General features: G+C 41.1%; 1 protein-coding gene across 5 annotated transcripts in view; it reads right to left on the bottom strand.

Moving 5' to 3' along the window:
• Window positions 1–20506, bottom strand: part of itsn1 (intersectin 1 (SH3 domain protein)) — a 165107-nt gene that overhangs the window by 91975 nt on the left and 52626 nt on the right. For all 5 annotated transcript variants that reach the window (XM_078409696.1, XM_078409695.1, XM_078409698.1 and 2 more), the window contains 7 exons: window positions 19179–19318; window positions 18392–18654; window positions 15723–15872; window positions 15510–15644; window positions 13326–13419; window positions 10547–10686; window positions 2222–2352 (listed from right to left, as the gene is read on the bottom strand). In XM_078409696.1, the coding sequence (XP_078265822.1) occupies window positions 2222–2352; window positions 10547–10686; window positions 13326–13419; window positions 15510–15644; window positions 15723–15872; window positions 18392–18654; window positions 19179–19318 (1053 nt within the window). The remainder of the gene's footprint in view (window positions 1–2221; window positions 2353–10546; window positions 10687–13325; window positions 13420–15509; window positions 15645–15722; window positions 15873–18391; window positions 18655–19178; window positions 19319–20506) is intronic.

Genomic DNA, 20506 nt, shown 5'->3' with positions numbered 1-20506 from the left:
CTTTTAATATTGCTGCCTGTTCTTGGTTTGCTAAGTATGAAGAAAAGACACATTAAAATGTGAACTGTGCAGCACACACCTTAAGCACATGGAGACAAGAAACTGCAGATGATGGGTTACAAAAAAAAAGATAAAAGTGCTGGAGTAAATCTGCGGGTCAGGCAGTAACTCTGAAGAACATGGATAGGCGACATTTCGGGTCGGGAGCCTTCTTCAGTCCTGATCTGAAACTTCCCCTATCTAGAGGGAGTACAGAGAAGGTTCACCAGATTGATCCCTGGGATGGCAGGACTTTCATATGAAAAAAGACTGGATAGACTAGGCTTATACTCGCTGGAATTTAGAAGACTGAGGGGGGATTTTATTGAAACATATAAAATTCTTAAGGGGTTGGAGAGGCTAGATGCGGGAAGGTTGTTCCCGATGTTGGGGAAGTCCAGAACCAGGGGTCACAGCTTAAGGATAAGGGGGAAGTCTTTTAGGACCGAGATGAGGAAACATTTCTTCACACAGAGAGTGGTGAGTCTGTGGAATTCTCTGCCACAGAAGGTAGTTGAGGCCAGTTCATTGGCTATATTTAAGAGGGAGTTAGATGTGGCCCTTGTGGCTAAAGGGATCATGGGGTATGGAGAGAAAGCAGGTACAGGTTACTGAGCTGGATGATCAGCCATGATCATTTTGAATGGCGGTGCAGGCTCGAAGGGCCGAATGGCCTACTCCTGCACCTATTTTCTATGTTTCTATGTCCTCCAGAGATGCTGCCTGACCTGCTGAGTTACTCCAGCATTATCTTCTATTAGAAAAAAGGTCAGGTGAAAATTTGTGCACCAAAACAAACCTCGGATTCCATGTCAGGCCCGAGCTGATCATCTCAGTGTGAGCCAACTTTATACTTAAATATATCAGTACTAATAGGACTGAGGGGAGTTAAAGATTAATACTCCTCTGGGGACATAGTTTGTAGGACAATAGGCAGCAAAAATACTGTAAATCTATTGCTGTAAATCTATCAGGTATGGAAAAATACAGTACTATAAATCGAAAATAAACTCATGGCAAACACTGGATAATGAACCCAAGTCATTAAAGCATGTCTATGTATTTTACCCACACTGAACACCACTCTACCATCCCACAAAACCAAAATGGCACCTTATCCAAGTAGACACGATTCACATAGGAGTTTTAAGTGGGTTTTCTCAGCCTATATGTGCATTTCTGGTCGGAGTTCGATAGGATCCAATTCAGAAAAGCGAGCCTCATAATTATTTGTTCCCTCCAAACTGAAGGACGAAGGCCGATTGTATCCTATGCTAGAGACAGGTAGCGGGCTCGGATAAATAACAAGGAAAAACACACTGGGTACTGGAAGGGAAGTGAAGATGGGAAATGAAAGAAGAACCAAGCCTACAGTAACAAAATCTGGAATCATTTATAATAACTATCTATTGTGCTATTAATCTGAACTCTTGGTACACTGATAATCTCTTTCATTTTTTAGAATGTGCCCGTTAAGTCTTCCAAACATGCTCAGTACTAATGTTTATCTAGAAGTAGATGCATCCACATATCCTTTTGTACAATTATGGGAAAGCAACAGAGGTAACGGGAATACAAATTTCACTGTGGCTATTTGAAGAGAAATTGGTACTTCTCTTGACATCTCCTATCCCATCAACTGCTTTTGTTTTTTTCAGTGCTAGCCAACACAGTCTAACTGTTCAGAAATCCCAGTCGTTTGGCACTGGGGCTCATTGGGGCTGTTTCTCATGCTCCCATTAAACGCAGCGGGTGCTGCCTCCTACACTCTTTAAACTCACTGGGTTTACTGGAAATTTACACCATGCAACGCCTTAGAAAGGGTGGCATGGCGGCACAGTGGTGGAGTTGATGCCTTACAGCACTAGAGACCTGGGATCGATCCTGGCTACAGGTACGATCTGTATGGAGTTTGTACGTTCTCCCTGTGACCTGCTTGGGTTGTCCGAGAACTTCGGTTTCCTCCCACACTCCAAAGATGTACAGGTTTGTAGGTTAATTGGCTTGGCGCAAATGTAAAAATTGTCCCTCGTGGAGGATTATGTTAATGTACGGGGATCGTCAATCGGTGCAGATTCGGTGGGGCGAAGGGGCTGTTTCCGTGCTGTATCTCTAAACTAAACTGGCTGGGATTATCAGAGGTTTACACACATGGTTTTGTAAGTGAATAAAATGTAAACACCTCTGAGCGGCTTTCTCATGTTGTCGTTCTAGTTCTTGTGTCCTCCGGTCTTGTTCCTTCTGCATCTGCATTTCCATTTCAGCCTCTTTCTGTCGCTGTATTTGCTGCTTGTTGTGCATTTCCCGCAGTTCCTATTTTGAAAACAAAAATATAAGTTAGGATTTTGTTTTTAAAATAAAAAAGAATTATCAACCTTGAAGCACCTTTAGATGGATACAATTTCCCAAGCATGGGCCTAACCAACCTGATGAATTGATAACAAAATTGGACCAAGTCTTTCCCAAATGTACCACCTAACTAGGAGCCCATACAGCACCAGTTGACGTACTGTTTGTCAATGACACAAAAAGTAGAAACTGCAAAAATGTTAGTGCAGAGGATGAAATCCAAGCTGTAGAGAAAATAATACTCCTGGTTAGAGATCAACCTTCAGAATGTTAAAATAAATTATGCAGCACAACACATTAAGAACTAGTGAAATATACTCTTAAGGCAGATACAATGAATCAGAAACCAAAGAATTTTCAGCTATTCTCCTTCATCCTGACGAGGAGGAAGTTAATCGTTTTAATATTCACGGGTTGAATCGTGCAATAGCAATTGTTTATTTGTAAAAATAAATACATGACAAGGTGCCTTCAAAGGAAATGTTAGAGAAGTTGCATATTTCTTTTTGAAAAAGTTGCACCTAGTCAGAAAATATCCAAACAATCCATACAATCAAGGATTACAAGTAGCATGAGTGACACACAATTTGAAACTTTGCAAATCATCACTCCATTCTCAATCATGGTCAATCTGCAAGCAACTCCGGAAATATACACTTCAAACAAGCTCATGACAGGGTTAATGGTAATAGTAAAAAGCAGCAGCAACAGCATCATATAATTGGCACGACTCAAACATTAAAAAAACTGGGCAGAGGATTGGGGAGGTAAAGGAAAACCACTCAAATAGAACATGATTATAGGAAACTATACAGAAAGCTTTAGCTTTGTGTTTTTTAAAAAAAGTTTTAGTTTAAGAGATACAGCGTGGACACAGGCCCTTTGGCCCGAGACCCCCCCCAATCAATCACCCGTACACTAGTTCTATGTTATCCTACATTCGCATCCTACACACTAGGGCCAATTTAGAGAAACCAATTAACCTACATGTCTTTGGAATGTGGGAGGAAACCCTGAGCACCCAGAGAAAACCCATGCGGTCACAGGGAGAACGCACAAACTCCACACAGACAGCATACGTAGTCAAGATTGAACCCGGGTCTCTGGCAGCAACTTTACCATTGCACCACTGTGCATCCCATAAACACATTTCTGAATCCTGGAAATTTCCTGGATCAATAATGTGTCCCATTGAGGATATAGGCCATTTCATGTATAGGCACTAACATTTTGTCGAGTTCAAAATGTGTTCCCTCCCTCGTCCTAAAATTTCAAGTCTCCATTTCGGAGAAGCTGAGAGCAAGTTGAAAATCAGCATATACACGTTATCAACCTTGATTGCTCAGCACTGCAAATTAACGGAGCAGATAATTAAGGTTTGTTGGCTACAGAGAACTATTTGAGTCCAGAGGCTCAATATCACCCATGACAAATGAATATTATTGAAGCTACATATCAGACCCTTGAAACAAAGTAATGCAATTTCATGCCTTCTCAAAGAAGTTGTCATCTAGTGGTGCATTAAATCTTATGCTATTAATTAGCAAAGACTGCCCCCCCACACACCCCCCCTCCCCCAATCCTTATTCCATTATTATGAACTCCATTATATGAAAATAGTGTTTTCTGTCATAGATGCAAATTTCAAACATAGCACTGCATCCCAACTCAAAATAAATGCCGACTTTGACAGTTAACAACATTGAAATAATATTTATTTTTAGAAAATAAATTTGCAGGCACAGTTAAAGCTATTTATGGGAGGACTGAAAGGGTAGTTCATTTTTTTTAGCCGATCGTTTGTGTCCCAAACAGATACTTCAACGAGTAGATAATGGAATAGTGAATTTATCGTGGATCGGACCTTGTATGGATTACAGAAACATCAAGTTTTGAAAAGGTACATAGCTTTTCAAATTTGGATAATTCAACACTTATCTTGAATACAACAATTCAACCACTGTTAAAATATTGTCCTAATAATTAACAAAAGGCTACTACAATGAGACCATGGTACAAGATTTCAAATGGATGCCAAGAAAGTCAGTGGCCCAAGTACACAGCATTTAAGCACAAGGTAGACAAAAACACCTGGTTAGACATGCAGTAGCAGAGATTTTAGTGACCAATGTGTCATAAACAACTCCCCACAGTTTTAAGGTTTAGTTTATGGGAAGTTAAAGTCTCCGAGCAATGATGTTATTAAAGATTACGATGTACATTGATAAAATAGATTTAAAAGCTAGCACCAGAATTACGCACACACTTTATTTGTAACAATTAGTAACCAGGCACGAAATGAACTATGTATTTCTAAATAGAAATTTAGCTCTATGCCAGAATGGACACAAGCATATTGCACGGGAGAATAAATAGACGAAATACCACCCAAGTTCATTAACAATATGGTGAAATGTTGAAGAGGACCATCAGCTACTCATTCAAGCTATTACAATACAATACAATATATCTTTATTGTCATTGTACAGGGGTACAACGAGATTGGGAATGCGCCTTCTTGGCATTTTACTTCAATAAAAAGTGTTAAACTGTAAATTGTTATCTAATTCACTTTCCCTTACCTTACACAATTGACTGATGCATGAGGCGATACAATAATTATTTATTCATTATTTATTCATGGTTACATAACCATGCTTTGCAAAGTCAAGTCTTTGTTCACACAGAGTTTCTGGGAAAGATCACTATATAATAATTAGGGCAAACAATGGATACATTTCTCTATTTTATGAAGACTAGTTCTAGGGTCAGATTTTAGAATGAGTTACAAAGGAATGACCGGGGATTACAGCGAGGATCTTATTTTTAAAATTGCTATTTAATTTACATCTTGATATTTACAGAAGCAACTGGAAAACTTGGGCAACATTAGAAAACAGTTAGCATCAACTTTACCTTCAACAGTCAAGGAAAACATATAGCAGGGGGCAACAAAATACACAAGACAGTATATTAAAGTCTGGCATAAAGAAAAAAACAATTTCCGAAGTTGCAATATTCTACAACTGAAATATTTTGAGCTCTGCTTCAAGACCTTTAGAAATTCCAATTACAAAATAAAATAGATTTTCCCATTTCTGAAATTATTCTAAATTGTATTCCTACTCAATATTTCACACCACCTTGCTTCGGATCAAAACAAATTTAAGACGATCTCTGTTCTAGATTTCTTGGTCATGAAAAAATAGCTGATATCATGAGCTCTAGATTTCAGTGTTGGAGTTGGGGTGCGGGAGGGGAAATCTTGGTGTTTCATGGCACGGGGTTTGGTTGTTGGGCAGTGTTGGTGGGGATGATAAAAGTCACCTCAACTTTTCTAGGCTATGAAACAGAAAGCATTGAAACAGCATATTAGTAACAATCCCTATCTCGGCAGCATTCTTACACACTTCTTGTCAGGTGTGGCTTGGTGATAACTTTCTTATGTTACAGAATGAGAGATTGAAGTTTCACGCCTAAGACTCCATTCTTTTATCTGTGCTGATAGTTCAATACAGGGAGTGCTACATTTTTAGTGATTCTATTTTTCAAACAGGTCATTAAATTGAAGCTTCCCACTCACAAGCGACTCTTGATGAAACACTTTCTAATTGGAGCTATTCCAGGATCATTTTGTGTTCATGGCAATATTTCTCGCACATTTAACATCAAGACAGACCTTTTCACTAATGCTTGGTACTTTAGAGTATCCATGCCAGTTGCTGCTTTCCAGGATTGTAACTCAAAGTATTTCACTGATCACAACATGCTTTAGCCGGTTCCAATGTCATGAGTGGTACTACATAAATACAAATCTGCCCTGACCTTTTATCTAGGCTCATACATGATGAGTTATCATGGGAAACAAGAAATCAGATGGGAAGCAATACGTGGAATTATAAACTAATGTGATAAAATAATTTCAGAAATTGAAGACTAAACATTAGTGTTGTAGCTATTAAAATATTTGAATCACCTAATAATTTAATTGTACAGTTACTGCACCAATATCAGCCTTTAGTCAGGGATATTGTTGCTATATTTAGTTTTGAAAACAATGAGGGTTAAAGCAAAAACCTCTGCAAGGCTAAAACCAGGTTAGACATCTTGATAGGGTTTGATGATTAATCCAAATTGAGTTTTACATATATAATTAAAAAAACAAGTAGTTTAAATAATTAATGATATGCTTAACACCACACCTGACCAAAGAATGATAATAAATTATACTGTGCAGTGTTATTTGTGCCGTAAACATACACGATTTATATTTACGGTTATAGATTTAGAACAAGACATATGTTTTATGAAACACATTTTGTTTATAATAGATCAGACTGCTGAAAGGTTGAGATTATTTTTTACATATAAAAAATGGGAAAAAAATAACATTTTCCCATGGACCCTAATTAAGCCTTTGGAAGTTCTGACATTTTAAAATGACATGAACAATGGGGAAAAATCGCAAAATTCTGTGTACCTAGCAGATGACTTGTGCAGAAGGTATTTAACACTTCCATTTAGAAATACATTTCAACAGCTGTGTAGAAGCACATTTAGGGAAGAAACCTTTAAAAAGAAGTCTAAGTAGTTCACGCAGCACAGCAGGAAGCCCAGGCACTGCAGTAATGCATCGTCCACAGACACAGACTGGAAGAAAAGAAATGTGCATATATTTAACTAAAAAAAGAATGCGAAGCAGCTGAGACAGGCTCCAATCGCAACAAAAATTTAAACCAGAGTCTGTTTCTTAAAATTACCTCCAGGAATAAATTCTATAATAGCTGCCAAAGTACACAGTAAAGAATCAAATCACAATTTTTCTTTTATCTCCTCAGACAATAACCATGTTTCATTTTCAATTAATTCATTGTATCAATTGAGTTAGCCACAACCACCCCCCCCCCCTCTCCCCCCCCCCTCCCCCACATCTGGTTCACAGTATACAAAAATGTAAGCCAAAAGGAAAAAAGTACCCACAACAGCAGTATGTGCTGTGTGGTTGAATAAAATCCATAGCAATATTTTGTTGTGTCATATTAGTGATCAAATCCCAACTAGAAGTCTAATTAATATTTCCACACAAAATGTTTAGTCTTATACATTTAACATTGAGTGTAACAACTTGAATAAAAGCATTAGCATCAAAATGCAAGCCACTCTTATTAGGTGTAATATAACTCACATTTCCAATTTTTACTGCACTGTTTAACCTGCCTTCAGTCCCTAACACTGAACTATAATCTAACAGATCATGGGGGCGAAATCATGTCAGTGTCTTTAACAAGAAGTCTAACACTGAACTATAATCTGACGGATCATGTCTTGATCCATTTTCACCAACATGCACCCTCATCCACATGGTTAGATTGGAAACAGTGGACAGGTTGTATTCCAAGAAAATGTGCCGATTAATTACAAAACAGCAAAATACTCAATTTTAAAACCCCGTCCGTCCGTCTGTCTGTCTGTCCGTCTGTCCGTCTATCCATCTACCTATCACTAAAACTGTCTGTGTGCACCATAACTTTTGTGGTTCGCACAGCCAAAACGATACACCATAGCGCCACAATTTTTGGCCCATGTTACTCACCATTATCCTGGGCATAATGTGTAACAACTCCCATTCAAATTGAAGCTACATTTTTAAAGCTAGTGAGATTTTAAAGTTTAAAACTTTCCTTTCTAACCCATTTCTTGAAAGTCCTCAGCGTATGACGTCACAATGGGCCACGTTCGATTTCATTTGCTCCTCACTCGCCAAAACAAGATGGCCGCCCGCCCGGGCTCAGTGGTTCCCTCGCCCGGCCCCAGGGGAGACTCACACGTCGGCAGTCAGCGTTGAACGCATGGGCACGTGGCTTTCGCCGCCAACGGCTCCACGGAGGGGAGTGGGCGTGCCGACCGAGTGGGTGGAGGGGAGGATAGGAGTAGGGGGGAGGAGAGAGTGGGGGAGGTGGGGAGGAGAGAGTAGGGGTGGGAGGGGGGAAGAGGGGGAGAGTGGGGGTGAAGGGGGACAATGGGGGTGGGGAGGAAGGGGGACAGTGAGAGTGGGGGGGAAGGGGACAGTGGGGGTTGGGGGGGAAGGGGGACAGTGGGGGGCAGGAGAGAGTGGGGGTGGGGGGCAGGAGAGAGTGGGGGTGGGGGGCAGGAGAGAGTGGGGGTGGGGGGCAGGAGAGAGTGGGGGTGGGGGGCAGGAGAGAGTGGGGGTGGGGGGCAGGAGAGAGTGGGGGTGGGGGAGGAGAGAGTGGGGGTGGGGGAGGAGAGAGTGGGGGTGGGGGAGGAGAGAGTGGGGGTGGGGGAGGAGAGAGTGGGGGTGGGGGAGGAGAGAGTGGGGGTGGAGAGAGTGGGGGTGGGGGAGGAGAGAGTGGGGGTGGGGGAGGAGAGAGTGGGGGTGGGGGAAGTGGGGGTGGGGGAGGAGGAGGAGAGAGTGGGGGTGGGGGAGGAGGAGGAGAGAGTGGGGGTGGGGGAGGAGAGAGTGGGGGTGGGGGAGGAGAGAGTGGGGGTGGGGGAGGAGAGAGTGGGGGTGGGGGAGGAGAGAGTGGGGGTGGGGGAGGAGAGAGTGGGGGTGGGGGAGGAGAGAGTGGGGGTGGGGGAGGAGAGAGTGGGGGTGGGGCAAAGGGAGGGCGTTGGGGCGAGGGGAATAGGGGTGGGCAGAGGGGAATGAGGGTGGAGGCAGGGCTGGGGGAGTGGGGGTGGGGGCAGGGGAGGGGCAAGTGGGGGTGGGGTAGGGGGGATGGAGTGGGTCAGTGGGGGAGGAGGTGGATAAGGGGGATTGAGTGGAGGGGGGGGGGAATTGATGGTGCTACACCAATACAGGAGAGGCTTTGGGTCCAGGGCTCACTCAGTCACACCCTCTCCCCTTCCCTGTTCCCCCTCTACGAGGAATGGACCCAACTTGGTCTAGTTGCTCAATAAATTTATACAGTCAATCAAAACAGATCAGTCAGGTCTGAGCCAATGTTAACACAGCTGAGATTAAGGGAAAGATAGATCAGCCATGATTGAATGGCGGAGTAGACTTGAGGGGGCAAATGGCCTAATTCTGCTCCTAGAATTTACGAACATCTTGACTGAAGCAACATCCAATATTTAACACAAGCAATTCACATATGTTGATTTTATAGGGACCTTAATGTATAATAGTAAAATGCATATATTATTCCAAATACTCCACTGACCTAAACCTACAAAATACTGACAATATAAAAATACATTAACACAAAGTGAATAAGCAAACAAATATTACTGCACTGCAAATACTTGAGATGTATTCTAACGCAACCCAATCACAGATTAGTTTATGTTGAAGTCAATTACTTAGCCAGGAAAGGAATCACATTTAAATCAGATACTTCATCTATATAGCCCCTCTTTCTTCCATCAGGAAAAGATTATTACACAGAAAGTGTGCAGCAAATGAAATCAACAACTATGAAACAAGGTCACATTGGTCAAAGTGCACATGCTTAACAAATTGAACAGAAGGATAAAAAGAAAAATAGATTTGTCTTTACATTTGTTAATGCTATGTGGACCAGAACATTGGCCACCCACTTGTAGACTCAGTTGCTCAGCCACTTCAGAGGGAAGTTAAGTGTCAATCACATAGTTCGGAGATGCATACAAGCCATGTCAAAACAAAGACGGATGAAAATTAATGAACCATATTTATAATAACCATCTAGTACCTTCATGTTAGTAACACCCCCTTTTAATCCAGTGTTTGAATTAAGGTGCCATGGCATGATTGAAATCATATCTCTGGATAAACCTTCTAGTAATATAATCAACATGCCTCCAAAATAATTGCAGGCACTTGCTGCAAATTCAGTCCCATTCCTGCAGCTTAATTTAAAGAATTTATTTCTTGACCAGTACTCCAGTCTTGGGAGTGTTATGCAAAATTACCACCTTAAAGCAAGTACAATTACGCAATTCAATGTGAAATGCACCAAAGATGGTCATATGTAGTTGTTAGTCTTCAGGCATAATTTAGTTTTATCCCAAAACATATGCATTAAACATGACTATCTGAGTGAGGAATATGAATTTAGAAACCAAGCCATTTCAACCATGCTGCTCTCACTCAGGGAGCATTGTGCAATGAACAGCTTCAAAGCTGAACGTCAGGAAGAAAAATAAAGTTCAGTATTACCTTCAACTGATTATTGAAGACGTCTATCTCCTGAAGTTTTGCCCTTGTTTCTGTCTCAACTTCATCAAGTTGGTCACGAAGCCGTTGTCTCGTCAGCTCTTTGCTTTCCAAAGATTTTTTGACAGCAAGAATAGTGTCTCCTAAGTAGCCATATATAAAGGCAATGCATCATTTAAAATGTCGCAAAATATGTACAAAATATTAACTCCCCATCTTGAAAATGAGAACAACAAAAATGCTTAAGTGCAAATTCAAGGCTTGACAAAAGAACATATTCAAGGCTTGACAAAAGAAAATATTTAACACCCAATCTATATTTAACTCGTATGTACCGATTATAACTGCTGATTCATTTTACGTGGATGGGCACTTGGGATTGGCATCATTGGCAACGTTAATGAACGGTTTATCTGCCCCCAATTCTCAATGCATCCCAATCTCCACAATGTCTTATCAATTGCAGATTTCAACACCAGTGAATGGAAAATAATGTACAGCAAACAATCTTGTCCATTTTACTAAATATATTGAAAATCACTCCAAAACAATCAGTCTTGGGCTTTAAACCAGGAACATCAATTCATAAATGATTCTTGGTAGATATATTAATTTACATTTCACAACTTACATGAAATACATCACACATTCGTCTCTTTCAAAATAAAATAGTTCACACGTTTTCAACTCCCCAGCCTGACTCTTCTGGTTAACTGGCATAACCTTGATAGCTATCTAACACCAGAAGAAATCTAGGATACCTCAAACAAACTCTATAAGCATGGCACAAATACATCTCTTTCAAAAGGAAAATGAATAAATATAGAAAAGGGTAACATTAAGGGAATGGCGAAAGAATAGGTGAGCGAGACAAACCAGATATGCCCACAAAAAGAATTGCAGGCACCACTTGAATGTCTCCCAATTGTACAATTCTACACAATGCTTCAACACAGGTTACTAACAGCCATGAGGTGAAAGTGGAGTGAGTGCATTCATCTTCTCTGGGAATATTCACACCCCAGTTGAGAGAAACCAAGACAAAACAGCAAACGGATGCAGCATTCAGATAGATTGGAAAAAGACAACTGCTTATCAGTTACAAACGTCAACAATCTCATCAAACAGTTCACAAAGTGCGGTTGTGGCTCCATTCTGAAGGGAGCCACTGATATTCATCCATCGGAAGTGAAGAAATTCACCCAATTAAATGCTACAAGAACAATGCATCTTGACTTTCCAGCTGCACAGATCCAGCAACCAGGTTTATCATGGCATCTGGTGCTATCTCTGTGGGATTTCCTTTGGGATTACAGTCTTGCCCACATCTTTCGGCGGTCACAGTGGCGCAGCGGTAGAGTTGCTGCCTAACAGCGAATGCAGCGTCGAAGACCTGGGTTCGATCCTGACTACGGGTGCTGTCTGTACGGAGTTTGTACGTTCTCCCCGTGAGTTTTCTCAGAGATCTTCGTTTTCCTCCCTCACTCCAAAGACGTACAGATTTGTAGGTTAATTGGCTTGGTAAATGTAAAAATTGTCCCAAGGGTAGTGTTAATGTGCGGGGATCGCTGGGTGGCGCGGACCCGGTGGGCCAAAGGGCCTGTTTCCGTGCTGTATCTCTAAACTAAACTAAATTAAAAGAGCTGGTTGGCAGTTTAATTGTCTCCTGTAAATAATACTTTGTGTGGGTAGTGGTTGGATGGCAAATTAGAGTGAATGTGCACTGTGAGAGAATAGTTTACAGGAAAATGAAATAGATGAGTTTGTCCAAGAGTTAATCAATGGGGCAAACGATACCTTCCATGCTTAAAGAAATCAGTGCGACCAAAGCCCTATAGATCTCCCAGTTGCACTTTGTATTCGGCTTAGGTGGCTTTCAACCCAGCTGTATGAACGTTGAATTTTCCAATGTCAAGTAACTTCGAACACCCCCTCCACTTCCTCCCTTTCTCCTCACTACCCCGTGCTCCACCTGAACTCCAACCTAGTTCTCCCCTCTTCCTATTCTTCCATCCACACATTCCTCTAGCTTCAGATCTTCAATTTGTTTGTCTCATACCTTCTGTCCTTTCATCTCTGGCCTTTGTCCAATCATCTGCCTATCAACCCCCCCCCCCCCCCCCCCCCGCTGTATCCACCTATTACTTGCCAGGCTTTGTCCTCTCCCTCCAAACCTCTAGCTTTCTTCTCCTGCCCCACCAATCTGTGTGAAGGGTGCCAACATGAAACGCCTCCTGTTCATGCTCTCCAAACATGCTGCCTCACCCAGTGTGTTACTCTAGCACTTTTGGCATATTTCTGTTCCCAACGAGTTGACTGCAGCATTTCGTAACCCAATACAAGGGTTGAAAATTCTGATAAATGAACTGAAATTAATGTTCCAACTTGGCTTGAGTCAATGGGTTGGGATGCACCTCATCACCAGTGCCTCCTTCCACTCCCACAGCAGATTACATTTGAAGTAGCAAGTTCCACAAATTAGCTGGACAATAGACTAAGTCTTCCTCAGCTTTGCCTTCTAGCACATCCAGTCACGCTGTTGAAGAGGCAAGGCACCAGAAACATACAGCCTGTGGCCTCATCTCACTTTGTGGGGTCAAATGGCGAAATTAGTCTATTTTTGAGAAATACTGATTTTTTTAGCTTGAGGAACACTGCAATTGCAATATTTTCTAGTCAGTTAACATTTTATTCAAATTGCATTTTTATGAAACATGTTTCTCAGAAAAACAAATATATTTATCCAAAGCTGCAACATATACCAAATTAAAACGATCCTTACTATGAAGGTTGTTCTGTTGGACCTGCTTCAATCTATCATTGAGAGCCTGTTTCTCTGGAATCAGTAGACTGAGCATCTGTTGAAATTCCTGCAGGTCAAAAGAAGACTATTACAATTCTTTAGTGCATCTTCATCTTGGCACCTTTAACAATGCAGAAAATGCCTGGAGTCAGGAGGCACATCAGTACAGAACTCACAACCTGAAACCCACTGTTACATTCATGTTGTGTCCATTGAAAGACTGGAGCGACTAGGCTTGTATACACTGGAATTTAGAAGGATGAGAGGAGATCTTATCGAAACGTATAAGATTATTATGGGGTTGGACATGTTAGAGGCAGGAAACATGTTCCCAATGTTGGGGGAGTCCAGAACCAGGTGCCACAGTTTAAGAATAAGGGGTAGGCCATTTAGAACTGAGATGAGGAAAACCTTTTTCAGTCGGAGAGTTGTGAATCTGTGGAATTCTCTGCCTCAGAAGGCAGTGGAGGCCAATTCTCTGAATGCAGTCAAGAGAGAGCTAGATAGAGCTCTTAAGGATAGCGGAGTCAGTGGGTATGGGGTGAAGGCAGGAACAGGGTACTGATTGAGAATGATCAGCCATGATCACATTGAATGGCGGTGCTGGCTCGAAGGGCCGAATGGCCTCCTCCTGCACCTATTGTCTATAACTTTGTGATCCTCAAGAATTTCCGAAGGGACTTCATGAATATTATTCCACTTAATGCCAAAATACATCAAAGTTCTGTCACAGGCTGGGCAAAGCTGGAAAGCTTAAACTAAGTTATTCACAGAATGGATGGTTTGTTAAATTTATTGTTACATGTACCAAGATACAGTGAAATGCTTTTTGGTTGCATGTTATCCAGTCAGAGGAAGGACATCACATGATTACAATGAAGCTGCCCAGTGTACAAAAACAGGATAAAGGGAATAACGTTTAGTGCAGGATAAAGTCCAGTAAAGTCTCATTAAAGATAGTCCGAGGGTCCCCAACGAGGTAGATGATAGGTCGGGCCAGCTCTCTGGTTGGTGATAGGATGGTTCAGTTGCCTGATAACAGCTGGGAAGAGACTCTCCCCGAATCTGGAGGAATGCATTTTTAAATTTCTCTACCGCTTGCCTGATGGGAGAGGGGAGAAGAGGGAGTACCCAGGGTGAGAATATTCCTTGATTATGCTGGTGGCCTTGCTCCGGCAGTATGAAATGTATAGCAAGTCAATGGAAGGAAGGTTGGTTTGCGTGATGGTCTGGGTCGAGTCTTTAATATGTTGTTATTGGCAACTACCTCGACGAGCAGCTCACTCCATATATCCACCACCCTCTGAATGAAAAAGAGGTCATATTAAATCTTTCACCTTTCATCATAAACCTATGGCCTCTGGTTCTTAATTCCCTTGAAGGGAAATTTTCATTTTGGTTTGTGCATGCTGGAACAGCTTATCTAAAAGGGCAGTTCAAGTGTACAAGTTGCCTACATTATTGCTGGTATGCCATTTAAGGCCATAACCATTGTTGTATCCATCATACTTTGCTTCATGCCATGTCAAATAAATTGAACTAGCTGCAGGCCGGCTTCTGTGGTGGCGTGGGTTTCTGGAGGAAGCCAAGATGAATCATCTAATCACTGTTCGAAGATAAAAATGTTTACACTCACACACTGGACTCTTCCATCATTGAAGATTGTGGTTTTTGTGAGCTTTCTTCTTCAGCTAACCGCTTCATAATCTAGTGGCATTCATGATTGGATATAGTGGAATTAGAGAGCTTTGATCCGTCAGTCATGGGATTGTGTAGCTCTGATGACAGCTTTTCACTACCACTGTTTATCATGAACGTTTAGTCTTGTCATCCAGAAAAACTATACAACCAATGAAGCTTCGGAGTGAGTCAGCTGAAGAAAGTTAAATGGGTTTACCAGAAGATATCAACATAGAGGGCTTTCATCCTGGAAATGATAATGGATGTTGGATAATGTATATTTTTAAGGCGGAGATTAGCAGTGTTTTTGTTAGTAGTGGTGTCAGGGGTTATGGGGCGAAGGCAGGAGAAAGGAGTTGAGATAGATCAGCAATGATTGAATGGCAGAATAGAATTGATGGGCCAAATGGCCTTATTCTGCTTCTAGAATTTACGAACTTATGACAACTCAGGCTTGAACACCAACTCAAAACTAACCTGCAGTTGTTGCTGTAGATGTGTAATTTCTGAAATCCGTAATTCCCTTGTTTGATTTGTATGCTCAATTTCATGCCTCTGAGTCGAAACACGAAACCGGATATCTTGAAGCTTGCCTTCCAACTGATTCTTTTTATCACTCTGAATAGAAAAACTTGTGTCAATTTGCCATTATATCAACTCCAAAACTATTGAGGGCTTTGTTCGCATTTTACTCACAAGGGCTTCGAGTTCAAACTCTAAAGTCTTTTTCCTGGCTTTCAAAGCAACGATTTCTTCTTGTTCTTTGTTTCTTTGGTTCAAGAGTTCCTGTCGACGACTCCGTTCCCATTCGAGTTGGCGCTGCCTTTCTAATTCGCGTTTTGCTGCCTGCGGTCAAAATAATAAATGGAGAATGAAATAAAATAAACAGCATCCCTGGTACATGCATTAAGCTCAGCATCATAACCATCAGTCGATGTGACAAAGTGTGAGCATTGTCAGTTTTGCGGTGTTAACATCACGCAATAATTAAATTATTCCTGATTCGTCTTTACATCAGTGGCCAAAATATTACCTTTTGTTCGGCATAACAGATTCTAATGTACATGGAATCTGAAATGTATAATTATGAATAAATCCCAGATGTTTCCCCCCTTTTAGACATGCCAGTGACAACTTCCATCCTAATTAGCTGCAGAGATAAATGTCTCATCATCTTCAAAGTGGACATACCTTGAGGAGAAATCGCAGTGGAGCAACAAGTAGTATAAGAAAATAACTGCAGATGCTGGTACAAATCGAAGGTATTTGTTCACAAAATGCTGGAGTAACTCAGCAGGTCAGGCAGCATCTCGGGAGAGAAGGAATGGGTGACGTTTCGGGTCGAGACCCTTCTCTGAAGAAGTCCTTCTTCTCTGAAGAAGGGTCTCGACCCAAAACGTCACCCATTCCTTCTCTCCTGAGATGCTGCATGACCTGCTGAGTTACTCCAGCATTTTGTGAACAAATGTCTCAGCATCTATCTTTCAGGGATATGCAGGGAATAGAGAGATGTGGATTATGTATAGGCAGATAGGAGATTGTCCTGGCATCACGCAAGGCACACACATTATGGGCTGACGGTTGTGTTCATGTGCTGTATCGCTCTATGCTCCATGTTCAATTCACAATAAAAATTAAGGAGTTCTCTAGCTGGATTAAAACTGTACACAAAGTTAATTATCTGGGAAACATTCACGCACATCATGATCACTATCTCGTGAAACCCAAATATTAAATTGATTTGCCAACTGTGCTTACTTTACACACTTAAAATATATATATTTTTAAATGGATTATCAGATACTACTTTTCCCTAGGAGAGTGCCCCAAATTAAAAAATAAATAAATGTAAGAGTTACATGGAGATATAGAGCCATAAACCAAAGAAACAGGCCATTCGGCCCAACGTATCTATGCCAACTCATACCAGGGGTTCTGGGGAGAAGGCAGGAGAAAGGGGTTCGGAAGGAGAGATAGATCAGCTATGATTGAATGACAGTAGACTTGATGGGCCGAATGGCCTCATTCTGCCCCATATCACGTATTACCTTATATGAAGAGCCTGCACCTGGTCATATCCCTCCAAATCTTCCCTGGACATGTACTTATTCAAATGTTTTTAAAGGTCATAATGGTACCTACATGTATGCATGTGCACACCTATGCATGTATATGCACCTATAAATATATATCAACTCCAAGATCTTTTTAATGGTATCCCATGGAAAGTAATCATTGAATAATTAACTTAATTCGGATTTTTACTGCGTAGTTGTCTTCCATATACTGAATTACATTAATGAAGCTAATATATAAAATTACATTACAAACTACATTAATAAAGAAAATTACCAACAGATTGTTCAGCATTTACAATTCAAAATATTTAGGAAAAATATACAATTCCAATTTAGCTTGCTTGAAATGAGAAAGTTGAGCCTTTTGGCATTGGTTAGGCAGATCGCATCAGGGAGCAATGTTGAGAAGACCAGGACCCACTATCCACCCAGCTGAGGTCTGTAATTATTTCTCTTCAAGGGTGGTGTTTATTTTGGGTCAGGGGTGATGATGCAAAATACAAACCATTTCTACCTCATGCAGTCACACACACCAAAGCCCGTCTAAATCACACTGCATTGGAAATGACCTGTCGATTAATGCATCTCATTTAAGGAACACAGCAAAGTACATTTTTGCTGATATTCCACCACTTAATCACTGTAGCTAAGGTGCTCCTGACAAGATTTGTAAGCAGCTGCTTAATGCATTGCACTTGTTGCCTGCATGACCCCAGCAAGCTCTTGTTCACTTGTCTCCAAGATCCCTGGACAGGTACAAGCATGGTACACTTTTGAAATTAATATGTAGGTAGCTAAAAAAATAAAAATGAGAGTTCGACATGAACACCCAGATACAGTGATGGAGTTCTATACAATTGACTAAACTGCAATGAAACATTGCTAAAGAAAATTAACATGTCGGTTTTGCCCCAATAACCTACTACAACTCTAACACTACAAAATAAAAGCATTTCAAAGCTCTGAGCAAAAAAAAGCATCAGCTTAACTCAAATTTTATACCATTTTTAACACAAATCTTTAAATACACAAAATATTTCCTTCCAGAAGCATTTTCGGTAGTTAATATTTTCAAATGCAGCAAACAATTGTAAAGCAGATTTGCAACCAGTATTAATATTTGGCCCCTGTGGCAATAGGCAGGTGAACACGATAATATTACTTGAAGTGCCAGAGGCATTTCAAAATAAAGTAAAACCAAAATATTTCTCATGCTGCAGTTCCGTTTTAAAAACACACAATTTGTAAATAAAAGGTAGATTACCAATTGTCGCTAGTCAAATATACCTCGCGCCTCTCTATTTCTTTTCTTCTCTCTTCCTCCTTCTGTCGTTCAAAGTCCCGCTGTTTTTCCAGCTGCTTCTCCAACTCCATTTGCCTCTTCCTTTCGATCTCTTGACGCTCTCGCTCTTTCCGTTCTTGTTCCGCTCGCTCCAACTGGGCAAACCGTTCCTGTTCCTTTCGCTGCTGCTCCAGAAGAATCTGACGCCGCTTTTCAAGTTCAAGGTTCCCCCGTTCAAAGTTCTCGCGTTTCTTGTCCTCAAACGTCACTGCAAAGCAGATCAAGTCAAGGGCCAGTTTAACACACGAGGATAACCTGCGACTACACGTTATATTACAGTTATTTTGATAATAATGGTTACATCCGCAATCACTCATCATCCCAGTCATTTTATCAGATACACAGGTTATGCCTATCCATACACCTTTTAAACATTGTAAAGACAGACACAAAGAGCTGGAGTATCTCAGCAAGTCAGGCAACATGTTTGAAGAAAAGGAATAGGTGATGTTTCAGGCCAAAACCCTTCTTCAGACTGAGAGTCAGGGGAAAGAGAACCGATAGATATAGAAGGTACATAGGACAAATGAATGAAAGATGTGCAAAAAGTAACGATGATCAAGGAAATGTGGGAAAGCCACATTGTGATTTTGTCTGCTTCTACTACATCTGGAAGCTCATTTCAAAAATAACCACCACACTCTCACCATTGCTATTGCATCCTTCCTGTAGCATGATGACCAGAACTGCACACACGTCTTATGGTTTCTCGGCCTAATTAAGGGCACTTACCAGGCAATTTCTGATCAGATTCCTCCTCTTGTGGTTCTTCAGGTACCCTTTGATCAATACACAATGAGCTTCCGGTAGACTTTCCACTACCAGACCTGGCTCTTCTGCAATATTCAAATAGAACGGTTGGACTGTAACATCTAAGTGATTTCAAAGTAACAAGTTAGATTCAATTTTTTGCAACAGGTTAAAAATCCAATTTATAGTAATAAAATACTACACACCAAAATTCAAGTTCCGTTAATATAGAAAAATACTTCAGACACTGCTTTGGATGGTTGATTGAATGATTAAATGGAGGTTATGATGGACCAGTGTTGATGGATGCAAACAATTGTAACAGTTCCAATCTTGATCATGTTATGGTGATGGTGGAACTCAAGGTCAAGCATTTATTAACATACTGTTATGAGGCACCATCTTTTCAGTGGCACTGAATAAAAGCAATAAGAATGTTATGTTCTTTTCCAATACATTTGCTGAAGTATGTAGGCTATTTTTGTCCGTGCATCCCTTTTCTACATTGGATGTGCAAAACCCTAATTCAGATTCCAGAATAAAAACAAAGAAAAATGGGTTGAATGTTTTGTATTAATTTCAGTTCTGGCTTTGACAAGGTAGCGAGGAGTCACCTCCATGAATCATTGTTACTCTGCCTCAAAGGACCAATACAATTCAAAATACTTTTTACTAGGCCATCTCACAGAGCATTTGAGAATCAACCACATTGGGAGAGTCTGGAGTCACACTAGCTAGTCCTAAAATGACAGGAGATTTAGTTTAGTTTAAAGATTAGTTTAGTTTAGAGATACAGCATACAACTTCAGCCCACCGAGTTCACGCCGACCATCGATTACCCATTCACACTAGTTCCATGCTATCCCCCTTTCCCATCTTCTCCCTGCACACCAGGGGCAACTTACAGAAGCAAATTAACCTACAAACCAGATGTAGTAGAATATGGGAGGAAACTCATGTGGATTCAGGGAGAACCTACAAACTCCCCACACATAGCACCCAAGGTAGGGCTGAACCCGGGTTTCTGGTGCTGTGAGGCAGCAGCGCTTTCAGTTACACTACTGTAACCCAAATACGCCACTTTCCTCCAGTGGAAGGCATTAAACTGGATCTGTTTTTACGGTAATCGGCATCATCCTCAATACTAAGACTATTTGTTGTTCCAAATTCCAGATTATTAACTGTAATTAAATTCCACAGCTAGCTGCCATGTCCAATTGTTCGTCCAGGCCTCTGCATTTATGTTGGAATACTCAACAGCGGCATCTCCACCACATCCTCATCTAAATTCATCGTGTCTTGCTCTATTC

This window comes from Rhinoraja longicauda, chromosome 12 (assembly GCF_053455715.1).
Source record: "Rhinoraja longicauda isolate Sanriku21f chromosome 12, sRhiLon1.1, whole genome shotgun sequence".
Taxonomy (NCBI): domain Eukaryota; kingdom Metazoa; phylum Chordata; class Chondrichthyes; order Rajiformes; family Arhynchobatidae; genus Rhinoraja; species Rhinoraja longicauda.
The sequence above is the reverse complement of the archived record's forward strand: the minus strand, read 5'-3'. Positions and strand labels throughout refer to the sequence as shown.